Source organism: Poecilia latipinna, unplaced genomic scaffold (genome assembly GCF_001443285.1).
Source record: "Poecilia latipinna isolate Pla-1442-1.1 unplaced genomic scaffold, P_latipinna-1.0 Scaffold353, whole genome shotgun sequence".
NCBI classification, from domain to species: domain Eukaryota; kingdom Metazoa; phylum Chordata; class Actinopteri; order Cyprinodontiformes; family Poeciliidae; genus Poecilia; species Poecilia latipinna.
The window spans coordinates 282,620-296,408 of record NW_015112969.1 but is presented as its reverse complement, the minus strand read 5'-3'; the positions used below and the strand labels follow the sequence as shown (position 1 = coordinate 296,408).

Below are 13,789 nucleotides of genomic sequence, written 5' to 3'. Positions count from 1 at the left end.
GCTGATGCTCACTTCAGTTTTGCTGAGTTCAGATCTTGTTGTTGTTTTTTATCCAAGACCTGCTTGTTTTGTTGCTAAGCGAACTTGCAGCAACGTGCCAATTTATATAGATGCACTTATGGAGCTAGTTAGAAAAGAGGTAGTTGCTGCTCACACACAAGCACACGCACACACACACACACACACACACACACACACACACTGGTCCTCCTGGATGTAGAGTGTCCCAGGACGCCTTTGTGTCCCCCCACAAAGAGCTATAGGGCCTGAGAAGGCAACCTAGTGCAAACAACAAGTCTTCACCCGTCACTCACTGAGCAGTTTAATGAACTTAAAGCCATGCATTCCTTTTCCCATGCATGCACGACAGAGTGGCACATCTGGCACAGAGCCAAGCCTGCAGAACCGAGGTCAGATGTCGTCAGAATCTCCGCTGCGGTTTTTCTTGCAACTGCTAGAGTTGGCACGCTATGACCTCCGCTAAGGTTAAAGAGGACGATATGTCAGAACGTCCAGCTCAGGCTCTGTTTTTGCCAGAGCCTGTGAGACATCAGCATACGAGATGATGCTTCAACAACTGGGTCTCAAAAGGACCCAACAACAAAACTTCGAATGCAGTGTAGAGGGAAGGAAGGGTCGGTACGAGATTGTTATGGTGAAACTTCCTGTAAAATGATCAGCATTTAAACAAAAAAGCACAACATGATGTAACTTCTTCTAACTGCACATAGATCATTATAGTTCTAATTAGGTTCTCTGTGACATTTATACACTACAAAAGTGGCTTCTGCAGCCCAAAACATAGTAATTAGTATTAATGCTTATTAATACTGTGCATAGTTTTACATTTTCAGGTTTTGTTTATTAGTTTGTTTACTCCGCCATATCCCAGAATGCAATGGGAAGGCATTGGTTCATGTTTGCAGAGTTCTACAAACAAACCACTCCATGGAGTGAAATGAAAAAGTTCGTTATAAACGGAGTGAGCAGCTTAGGTGTGAAACTTCCCAAAAAGAGATGTTGGGTTTAGGGACGGTGATTGGAAATGAACGTCCAAATCGAATTTTTGGTCTAGGGCTCCAAACAATCTTGTGCTGGATACCTGTAAGCATCTGACATGTCGATTTTAAAATAAGCATTCAAGTCGTACTTTGAAAAGGTCACAACGAAACACTGTTTATCTTTGTCGTACAGGTAGAAAAATAAATGTTCCCTCTCTGCGCTCCTAATGACATTACTTAGCTGAACCTGGGCGTTATGTTATAATTTTAGGAGAGAGTTTTCTGCTTTCTAAAACTTCGGTTTTGCTCACTTTAATGCAAACAAAAGAGCAAAATTAAAAGTAGAGAGAAACAGCCCTCTGTAAACATTTTGTGCCTGTTCCCTTTACAGCGCGTCTGTCCCGGGGAGAGTCGTTGCATGAGCTCGGATCGCCATGGTGAGACGCCCTGGAATGCAAAGCTGCCAGCAGAGCGCCTCTACATCTGGCTGGCAGGTTCCTGAGGAGAACGAAGCAGATGGGAGGGAAGGTTTGGAGGGTCGGCGAGGGACCCTGCCCGGGGGCCCTGCCGAGAAAACGACACACGCAATCCTTCAGCAGCCCTTCATTAGTCTGCCTGTCACCCTCCGGGCCCGCCAAAGACATGTTTACATTCAACACAAAGCCGGAGCGCCGTCTTGGGGAGGTGAGAATAAAACAGGAATGAAAAGAAGTTACTGCGGCAGTTCATATGAAACCGGAGGGCTGGTTCGCCACGCTGCCCACGTCAGCGATACGGAAGGCGCACACACCTCGAGACACGAGAGGCTTTTATCGCCACAATATGAAATGCCAGTCGTCTGGGACGAGCCGTGTTTGTTTTCTGTCATGGAAGACGCCACGCCCATTGAGAGCAGTGACAGCTACGGAGGTGAGGCAGACGGATACAAGTTGCCCCCTCGACCCAGATCCTGACTGGTGGGAACATGGCTCTCGCTCATCCTCGCATGAGCCGACTCTCGCGCATATTCAGTGAGCAGAAACCTGAACGTGGTCTCCCTTTTTATAGCAAAACTCTTCAGGAAAGGGCTTCAGCGTGCTTTCGAGTGCGATTAAAGTTCAGGAAATAGTAGTATTTGTGTGCGGCTGACACGTCATAGTAAAACTACCACGCAACAAACAGGAATTTCCACAGGGCGTGCTCGGGAATGCCGAGTAATTGGATTCATTTGATTGTTGTAGTGTACTGAAACGATCGCCTTGTGTGTGTGTACGGATCATTGCAAAATCCCTTCCACAGAGCAGCCAGCTTACAGTGGTGTTAACAGAAAAACACATGTGAACTGGATTTTAAAGAGGTGAGCGCGTTTGCTCTCTCACGCGGAGGCGCGGTTTACCCCTTGTGCGTCTGGGAGCCTTTCCAGGGCAACGCCAAAACGGCAGACCTGAACGTTACCAGTCTTCTGCTGCGTGTGCCGAAGAGCACATCTGCACAGTTTGCACGGACCAGCAGAGACAAGTTCCCGGAGCTCAATAAACACATCAAACCCTTATTATAGCCAGCTTTTATAGTGATCTCAGTCAATATTTAACAAACAAGATAGTAGTGGCATGACATTAGATTTCTGAGTCCTTGTTGACTGGGAAAGTTAGATAGTTAACCAGAGACGGGCCAATTTAGTGCTTCAGGAGTGATTTTATACATACATATATATATATATATATATATATATATATATATATATATATATACACATGTGACTGCTTTCTTGCCAGAAGAATTGAAACGAGCTGCAGCGAATGCAGCTGCAGAACACTGTGGAGTTTTGAGCTCCCCAAGCCATCCGCCGAGTCTCCCCCATAAATTCAGCCTCTGTTACTTAACTCCACATTCCAGCATATGTGCTGCATGCTCCGCTGACCTGAATTTCAGGCTGCCTGGTTGACACACACATACTGTCGCAGCCAGCCAGTTCATGTGTGCATGTGTGTGTGTGTGTGTGTGTGTGTGTGTGTGTGCGCTTCTCATTCCACTCCTTCTGCTGTACTCGAGAACGTCTCGACGAACAGTTTCCTTTTCAGGTGCATGCGGTTTGGATCAAAGCATGAAAGGCTGGAGCAGCAAACCTTTCTCATCTTACTCCTTTTGAAAAGAAACCAAACAAAATCTCGCTTTGTTTAAGGAACATTTAAACATAGCGCTTTATTAGGGAAACCAACTTAAAGCTGCTTCCTTAAAATGTGTAAGCTTCCATCTCGGAGTATGTTTAGACTCCAACGTAAGACCCAAGCACCAGCGCACCTAAATGTACAGCCGGTCAGGCTGCGTCCAGCATGGTTTCAGGTTTTGCTAGAGGACACCCTGCAGCATCAGATGAAAAGCAAAGGAGGAACATTCTTCACTAAATGTAGGCCTGAAGCACTCGTATTCTCATATTCAAGGTGTTTCCATGCGAGTGGCTGCATAAACAAAAAATGTGTGATGAATTTCAAAAACATCTAAAGACTTGTGGCACTCTGGATCAATTATGTGGCACAAATTTTAACTGTTTAGTTTCTACATGTTACCAATTTGTCCTAATTTAATTTATTTCATACCCATAAAAAATAAAATACTCTCTACCTGAGCACTGTGTAACAGCTTATTGATGTATTATGGGGAAAAATGGCCATAAACATAATCAAAAGTTATGCATAATTAAGAGTTTAGAATTTCTATACATGTAAGGTGAGATTCTCCAGTCTAAAACGAGTAATTTCTCTTTCATTTTGAGATTAGAAATTGCAAACGGTGTATGTTTTACAGACTGATACAGATAAAAATAAAAACACGTCTTTTTTTTTTTTTTCTAAACAGAATTTGTCTTTATGCAGTCGGTCTGGTCATATTCCTGTTTTTATGTGCGACAGCCTTGATGCAGTGCAGTATAACAGCAGCATTCAGTCTTGTTATTGCTCCTCATTCTTTGAGCAGTGTGACTGTAATGAATGTGACTGTGTCCATGATCATCATTCATTATATTAGCTGCTTATGTAAGACCTGGGACTCCAGATCGCCACGCACAGGAGGAATTTAACTGACACTGTGGCAGAGGGGGAAGTAAATTACACACGCAATCATGTGAGTGTGCACACATCACATTTGAACAAACCTGGAGGGAGGAAAGAAACTTTCCTCGCTGTTGAAACTGCTAATCAGCAAAGCAGAAGACAGCTTTTAAAGTGGTTTTGCACCTTGCGGTCTAAAGTAAAACAAAAGAACTAGCAGGTCAAAACTGGTCAAGGTGTTCGGTGAAAGGCAAGTCGTCCTGCAACTTCGCCCTGCCTCGGGTTCTGCTGACTCAAACACTTTCAGCAAGCAGAAACGGAGAGCCAGAACAAGGAGGTGGAGAGGGGAAGGGAAGTCAAGATAACAGAAAAACCAGATGTGGTCTCTGGGGTGAAGAGGGAGAAAGCAGGGGGGTGAAGAAACAAGAGGGGAGTGCATGGGATGCCTTTTCATTCAAACATGGGTATAATTCAAATGGCTCAGCGGGGAGCCGACTGCCCTATAGGCACACACAGGAGTTTTTCGAGGGGGAAAAGTCATTCATCTCAGCTAGGAGTAGAGGACAGCGGAGGAGTAAATTTAATTAGCGAGAAGATTAGGCTGACAAATGGCCTGCTCGCTCCTGAAGTGTGTGTGAATTTAAAACGGGATTCAGTCGGCGCTCCGGCGCACTGTCTGCACTGCAGGACGGAGAAGTGAGAAAACACTATTTGGAGGAAAAAAGTAAATCTGCTGATCTCAATTATGTCAAAAACCAGAGCGGTAAAAATAGGAGAGACAATCCTTCCCTTGTTGAAGAGAAGTGGAAGCTCAAATGCTCAGCAACATTTTACTGAGTTTAGAGTTCCTGTGAACAGGTGGCACGAGGGAAAGGGAAGGTTGAGTAACTTCTCAGCGCTGGTCGAAAGGGAAACATGTGGCACGATAAGCGCGTCACAGACATCATCGAGAGCGGTTAAAGAAAGAAAGGGGAAGGAAGCAATGCCAGAGGATACCAACCACACCGGGCCAATTGGTTTCTCGATAAACTCCAGCTGAAGCTCTGCAGCTCCGGTAAGTGCAGAAAGCATAAGAATAAGCAGAACCACAACAGAGGCCGTCTAAATGGAGCTGCCGTGGCTAAAGTCGGGCTGCAGCAGATAAGCAGGCTACGTCGGGGACAGATGACCCAGTGGGACCCCAGCACCCGCCCCGCAGACGACTCCGTCTGATTACGAGACACAAATATATGCAGGGTGCCTCCTGAATGCCTGCCAAGGCAGCAGCGACAGACGCCCAAAAGCAGAAGATCAAAGCGTAGCAGTGAGAGAAACTGATGCCGGAGCGAAATGTAGAACTGAGCACATCTATTTAGTTTGTAAACTACTGCAATAAATCTGCAACGTGACTTCTTTTCACGTCTATTGGTAGTATTCCTATAAGTGTGTCTATTTCTAGGAAGAAGCTCTTTCATTTATGATGTAAATGATAAATTGCCACTGTGCCTTATATTAGCCATCACTCCCTAACCCTATCTGCGCACTTAGGATTGATTAAGATTTAATTCACTTTCATAAATTATTTTTGTATTAAATAAATCTCAATAATTCACTTAAGTTAAGTTGTTCATACCTCTGTAAGATTGAGATCAAAAGACTCTTAATTTTACCAACATTTATCTTTTAACAGGAAATAATGTTAACATTTTGGAGTGGTCTGACTTGAATCTGTGCAGGGAGCTAAAGATTAGGGTGATGGCAAGGAGGCATTCCAATCGGATAAACTTTCCGACAGTGAAATGCCTTTTACATGGTTTGATTCTTGGAACTCTGTGTCTCATTTCAAAAACCAACTTCTTGGTTGAAAACATAATACATTTAAATCTACCAGGAGAATTTTTTTTTTTTTTTTGAAGGACAGTGTTAAACTTGGCATACATTGTGGATTTTGCATAAATACTTTCATGGAAACAAAACTGTAAAACATTGTATTCCTGCCAATCAGGTATAATAAATTCCAGTAGCATGTCTAACCAGACCCCACCTATAAAATACACCCTGCGGCATTTAAGCTGGACTTATATTTGCCAATTAGACCGCCTTGTTAATTTTAAAGGATGGCTCTGTGCTCTTGGAAGGTGAACCAAAACATCCCAACCTTTGACCACAAAACGACACTGAGTCAGGGCTCGAACAGCAGCCCCTCCCTGAAGAGGCGTCCGATGGCGCGATGGAAGAGAAAGGTGATGACTACGACACTGGGGATTGCTGGGGATTTGTCTGTCTGCGTGTCTAAAAAGATGTTTCAAACTGGTTGAACAAGACAATCAGAAGAGTTTTGGTTTCAAAATTAATCAGCAGACCAGGAATTTTTCAACATCTTCATTGAAGTTGTTGGACGTGAGGATAAAAAACGGAAAGGACCTAGACAACCACTGACTAGAAAACTGCTCTTATTTTAACACAACAGTCTGACTGCTAGAACAAATCCATATCATGTAATGACACTGAAACCCTAAACTAAAAAGAGAAAATATGCTTTAGTGTTAATCAGTTTTAAGTATTACTTAGTCTTATTCTAGAGGGTTAATTATCCATAGACATTTGCCATACTTGTTATAACACAAAAACGATCAAATATTTATGCTAGCTTTAGGTGTGATATTTTAGGCATAACTTGAAAATGCAGACCAGCTGAACTGAAATAGAAATCTCCAACTTTAGCTACTGTAGCTAATATTTCTGCTATTGGGAGTTTAACGGTACAAATAAGTTGATTTGTGCATACGGGGTAAGGGTTCAATTCGCGTTCAGAGCAACAACAACATATAAACAGAGGTTAAATGGTAGGTTCCTTTGCTAAACCAGTGGACCAAATAAAAACCCTCTCAAAAACAAACAGATGTTGCCAGCGAGGACGCTCTAACAGAGAGAACAAATTATAGCAGACGTAAATTATTCACTGAATTTGCAGATATTTTCAGGCACAGCAAAGTGTGAGATTATATATACACACTGCTTGCCATATATCCACAACTAGTCCCCCACTGATAGAGCAGTATCACTAGAGGCATGACGTTTTTGCTCACCGCTGATAAAAAAAAAACCAAGAGGAGTCTTCCAGCTCATGTGTGCAATCGCTACCAATTATTCTAGCCTTACATTTAGTTTGAAGGGTTTTAAATAGTTACCCTAGCTAATATTTTATTGCTGCGGATTTTAATACAATACATGTGGATGTCGTCATGGGCCGGCAGGAGGGTTGCATAGTGTTGGACTCTTTAAAACAAAAACCCTCGTAAATTTTCAACTGACTGCTTTCACAAGGGTCGAGCTTGTGTGCCGTAAAGATTTGCCGGGAAAGAAGCAACATTGCATCAATAGTTACCATTACTTCCACGTATACCCAGATGTGACAGGTAAAGTATGTAGTGCAGGACCTGCACCGTCACAAGGTCCTGACGTGTGCAACGGACCTTGTAATTTGAGGGCACATGTTCAGACAAAGATTCGCCTCATAGCTTTGCAAATAATGAAAATTACATCGATGAGTGTATGGGGCCCTGTCATTACAAACAGAGACGGAAAATTTCCATGCAAACAGTCACAGGTCTAACAAAAAAAAAAAAACACACACACATGATGACATATTGACGGGGCAATTATACCCAGTTAAGGTCATGATGTTGATAAGCGGTAAGAGAACTCAGGTGTTTACTAAATATAGTTACGGCTATCTACCTTTTTAAACAAGCTTATGATAAGGGAAGTGTGGAAGCTGGATGTAGAAGTCTTTACTGGCATGAGCATTTGTCAATTCGGCTGATCATCACTTCGTTGGTAGCAACCAACCACACCCGTCATTGGACATGAGGAAACTTCTGTGTCTCAACCCCTGCGGCGTAATCATTCAGGACCTACGTCTATGTCTCGCAGGTCACGGAGGAATATGTCCTTACTTGTTTCACTTCATGCAACACACACACACACACTATTACTCACTGCCAGACATGTGACTAGCAAACCCCAAGCCCTGATAGCGTGTGTCAGCATTTAAACACGCCCATTTCAGCCACTGCTCATATGCTGCCGGTCACATCAGCTGTTTCTTGAAAGCCACAAAAGAACGCCAGCTGCATTTACAGGAAATCAACGAGCCCAAAGAATTTACATCTTCTTATCGCGCCTTGCAAAAGTATTCATACCTGCTGAATTTCTGCTGATAAGGCAACTATGAGTTCACAAATGTGGCCTTGGGGTATAGAAGGGTGGAAGAAGAAAGCCGTTGTTGGAAGGAAAAGCACAAATAGCCAAATTTAAAGTTTGCCAAAAGACTTGTAAGTGACACAGCAAAAATGTGAAAGGAGGCCTGAGGAGACCAAAATGTAACTCTTTGACCTACATGCAAAGCTCTATTATGTCTGAAAAATAACACACACTTGTCATGGTCTAACTTGGTAGGGGCTGCATCATGATGGGGGAATCTTTTTTTTCTCCAGTGGGGTCAGAGTTGGTGAGAGTTGATTGGAAGGTGGATGGAACTAAATACAGGGTGATATCAGAAAAAAAAAATTGTTAGAGGCTTCAAAAGACTTGAGACTGGGGCAGAGATTCCCCTTGCAGCAGAAAAACAACTCCAGACATACAGTATATAGTCAGAGCTGCTATGGAGCAGGTGCTAGAATGGCCCAGTCAAAGTCAAGAACTATATTCCATTAAGAATCACTGGCAAGACTTGGACAAAATTGATGTTCAAAGATACTCTCCACTCAATCTGACTGAGTTTGAGCTATTTTGCAAAAAAAAATAATAATAATAATAATAAAGTGCCAACCTTGTGTGAAGATCTAAGTATTCATTCAGGGAAGTTGAATAAAAATGTATGCCACAAAACCAGTTTTTATTGCTTAAAAATCTCGACAACCATTTATCCTTTCCCTTCTGCTTAATAATTAAATACTCATTGTTAGCCTATCAAACTAAATCCCACCAAAATACTTTCAAGTTTGTAGTTGTAAAATGAAAAATAACATTTTTAATGTGTATGTATGAACATTTTTGCAAGGCAGTCTGCAATGCCGGGAAATCACTATTTTGTTTTTCTAACTCGAAGGAGTTTGCTTCCTAGCAAGATGGAAGTCTAAACAGAGCAAAAACAGTCATCTGTGTCTCTCGTGCCCACATCATGAATCGTGAGAGTCGTTCCCAAAAATAAGCTGAAGAAAAACAATTTTGTGCTTGAGAGTGTTGCATGCTGGGAAAAAGCCAGATCAGAGAGTGTGCGTGCCATCTGTGGACTTCTGAGTCTGGAGAAATGACAAAAAAAAAAAGGGTCCAGATCCTCCCCGCCTCCATTCACAGCATTATTTTAGGCAGGATTATCTAATTTCTGACAGGATTCCCTCCGCCCCCCCCCCGTCTGCCTGCGGATTTCAGCTGTGAAATGGAGAAAGAGCTAATGCATGTCAAGCTGCACTTTCAAATCATCTCATTATCTAATTTCAGACACGATGGACTTTTGGAGGAAAACTCTACATCTGATTTGCATTGCAGGTTGATTTTCACAAAGAGGAATAAATCTGATTTCTACCTGCTGCTCGGAAACACAATCGCCAGTCAAACGGACTTAAAGAAAGTGCAGAGTGTTGCAGAGTGTCAAATATCAACTTACCTGTGTTTTTCAAGCTCATTGTGTGATGATCTGAAAGAAGAAAAGACGAGTGTCAGGACCAGGATCATAAAACCCCAAGATCATCACATAGCATGAGATTCTGTGTCATAATAAAAGGCTAAATGCTTTTTTTTTTGTTTTGTTTTTTTATCCAAATGTCAGAGAGAAGAGTCAAATAAGCACATGCAAACAGATCAGAGAGGTTACATTGCACAGTGATGTGGTGCAACAAAAAAGACTCCAAAGTGAACAAATGTGTAGTATATTGTAAGAGATTTGACAAAGAAGGAACAGAAACATGCTCGGGCATGGCAACAAGGTTCTTTTTAACCATCGGCAGCCTGACCCTTCAGCATCATCATCAGATTTTCATTTAGCATTAATATTTAATAAGACAATGAGAAAAATGTATGTTTTATTCAGGCGAGACAGGTAGTAAAGAGTCAGCCAGACAAGAGCACATGTCGACCTAAGCCTGAGCTTCCCAGTGCTGTTGATGATCATCAGGGCGGAAAGGTTAAAGGTTAATGAGGAGTTTGTATTACACAAATCCTTGGTGAGGAACATTCTGTACAGATGGTGGAAATTCAAGACCATTGTTAACCTGCCAGGGAGGGGTCAGCCAACAAAGATAACCCCAGGAGAAAGGTGGGTAATAAGCTGTTATTCTCAGGATCCTCACAAAGGAACTCATGTTTGCCTCTAAGCATCTTAAGGCCTCTTTCACGGCGGCTAATGTTAATAATACCAAATCCGCTATTAGGGCAACACCACACAGAGCACTTTGAAAACATGTCTGTCTTTATTTAAGAAAAAAAGAAAAAAAGGAAAACAAAACTTTCTGGTTTCATTTTGTGCTTTGAAAAGTACAATACAATGCTGTCTGAATGTTTTTTGCTTTGCACATGTCAGTTTGTACTCCCCTTGAAAAGGTTTCGTACTCCCACTGACAAATGGCTTTTCACAGAGATTTTCTAAACTTACAGAAATTGTGACTCAAGTGACTATAACATGGACTCATTAAGTCACTCACACTCTACTTTTATCTTTTGTAATGAATATTAGAACCGCAATCAATAAAAATAGGGTGTCATTTGAATTTTTTTTTTTTTTTAAAGTCACAATTCATTTGAGTAATTTGAGCACTTCAGAAAAATATTTGTCTCCATAATTGTTTTTTAACCTTTACCATATCACGCTTTTGCTATTTTGGTAATTTTGTACCAGCATTTTTCAGGTATGAAAAGTAGCCTTATGCGACGTGACAAGTTGTACTGCCAAACGTCTCACCGTGAGTATGTTCCTTTTTCTCTTTGACAACCATTGATTTAAGGTCATTTTCACTAATCTGCTCATTTTTCAACTGAATTAAATTACAATTTTCAACTGAATTAAATTTAAATTTTCAACTGAATTAAATTTAAATTTTCAACTGAATTAACCCTTCCAGACCGAATGGATCGGCGACCGTACAGCCAAATTTGCAGTACCGTAATTCCGCCACATTTTGAGCTACATGACAAATTCCAACGGTTTATAAAAGGGGAGACGTTGCATTTTCCAGCCAACCTCGGGTTATTACGGTAATATCACCCCCGCCGTAGCAGGAAGTGAAATTAATCCGAGGGGCGCTCTCTTAATAGATGGTAAATTGTGAAAGTAACTTGCTAGATATTGAAAGTTCCAATTGTTATGGATAAAAGGGCAAATATATATTTACTCATAGGACATTTAAAGACCTGTGTACAATTAAAATATGCAAAAATATCCAGGTGGAAATTTGAAACTTAGGTATTAAATTAGACGTGGTTATATTCGTCCCATAAGCTACCGTCTCCTGGTCCAAACTGGAAACAAAACCAAAAGCAATAGAAATAGTTTTGAATATAAGCATGTCTGTATTAAATTATATGAGATTTGTATTTTACATGATATATTTCATCAAAATATTAAACTACCAATTAACTAATATGCAATGATTACTTAGATCTGTACAAAATGGAATTAAGTTGGCAATTATGTTATAGTTTATTGTTAAAAATATATATTCTAATAAGAATTTGTCAAATTATGATGGAAACAATAACACAATAACTTTAAAAATACTTGCTTGCTGTTTCATAAGAGCATCAAAACAAGACTGAAAATAATTATTTCGTACCGTTTCAGTAGCACAGCAGTACCTTTTAAAAATGAAGAACTAAAATACAGTTTTTCTTCGGCTCAAACCACTGCAAATGTTAATATCACAAAATATTAGAATTTCTTTTGTTTTTGTTGTTTTTATCCATAGTATATATGTCCCCCTAAGTAGAAGTAGGTATGACATGGAAGGGGCAAAATGTCCTGCACTAAACTAGAACAAATAGAAACATTCACACAAAATTGCACACTGTAGTGTGATGGATTATTATTCATTTGAAAATCTATGTTTTCCAGCAAGGAAAGGAGCTGCTTGCCATGGGAAATTTCCTGACAAACCATGAGCCAACTTGTATTTGCCTTGGGAAGATTTTGTAGCTGCTTTGACAACCAATAATTTTAAGACATCCTATAATTTTCCCATAGTCGACTGTAAGGAAAAATGGTTATGAGTCCGTTAAATAATATCTCCTAGTTTTTTGTTTTGTTTTTGTTCTTTTGTGATTAGCTGATATCAAAAGAGTACACTAACTTAAGATGACATCACAACCATTGTCAATATAATTAAGGTGTAAAAATCTAATCAAATGGGTAATATACTGTGAGATTAGGATTTAGATTTATGCATTCTATGACTGTTTATCTTTATCATGTTATCCAGAAAAATAAACTGATATGTGATGGTTAGGAAAATGGATATGAAATATTTTGTGTAGGGATAACAAATGGAAAACACGTGAATTTATGAAGTATGGGCTCGGATTGGCAGAGCTGCAAATTGACCTGGAGTCATAAACACGTTCCATCATAAGAAAGGCTCTAAATTACAACGTAGCAGCCAAAATGTGATGCCGTGGCTCTGATTTGCTACATCAAACGATGAGAACAAACTGTGCAGGAAAAAAGGCAGCACATCTGGCCCTGGACAGAATATCAACAGAAAGTGGGTCATGTAACAAGAACATGAGCCTAAGCAAACAACACGGTTTTTGACAACGAATCTTAAATGGGACGAGGGAATTGTTGCTAAGTAAGTAATGAAGTAAGTAAAAAAAAAAAAAAAAAGTTTTAAAGGACATGCAGTAAATAGCTCGCACCACAACCAAAGCTGTTCTGTTTGCATTACAGCTGAAGTGGAAAACTGATCGACATTTACAAGGGGAGACGTCCAGCTGCAGCAGAGGGTCACAACCCTGCTGACTGCAAATTCTCACCAATTTTTACTGCTACCGCTTTACGAAACTGGAACAATTTAGTGTAGCCGAGGAGAGCTTTCTGCCAAGCTTCATGACAAATATATGTAAAGTTCAAAACTTTTAAGTGCCATTCTAAAAGCAGAGCCCCAATTTTAAGATGTGTTTTTCAATCGTAGCCAATAGCTGCAAAAGAGAAAATGCAGGGAGCGCTCAGCTGAACTGATACCCCCCCACACACACACACAACGAGGGATCCGTGACACCGCATGCACGCTGCACCCACTGCTGCAGTTTCTGCATGACGGCTGATCAGCGGCGAAGGACGCGGAATAAAAACGGCTCTCAGACGTCTGGAGGCTTCAGATGCTGCAGAATTCCTCAGCGTACACGGGCTATTCCGAGGAGAGACTCCCCCCGTTGTGACACGCAGGCAGCCGGGAGGGCAACCGAAACAGGCCCTCCGTTCATGAGGGTGTCATGGATACCGTGGCAACAAAAACAAAAACAGCAACAACAAAAGGGGCCAGACTGACAACAAGCCCTTTTCAGACTTTCCACCACCCTAGACCCCCCCCCACCATCTCCCCCTGCCAAGCTCACGAAAGCAGTGGTTCCCACAGCTGTAATGCAACAACAAGGCAGTTCGACGTGCTGAAAGGGTTACGGCTGACCCGTCTGCACAATATCATCCCAGAAGGAGCACAGGATGTCACACCGCTGCAGATCTAAGAAGGCAGACAAAGAGCTTCGCTCCCAGCTCGGAGGAAGTTGCGC

General features: G+C 41.4%; 1 protein-coding gene across 1 annotated transcript in view; it reads right to left on the bottom strand.

Moving 5' to 3' along the window:
* The window catches only part of mxd4 (MAX dimerization protein 4), a 31,569-nt gene that overhangs the window by 13,136 nt on the left and 4,644 nt on the right, over positions 1 to 13,789 (bottom strand). The window contains exon 3 of the mRNA XM_015036002.1: positions 9,678 to 9,707. Within this exon, the coding sequence (XP_014891488.1) occupies positions 9,678 to 9,707 (30 nt within the window). The remainder of the gene's footprint in view (positions 1 to 9,677; positions 9,708 to 13,789) is intronic.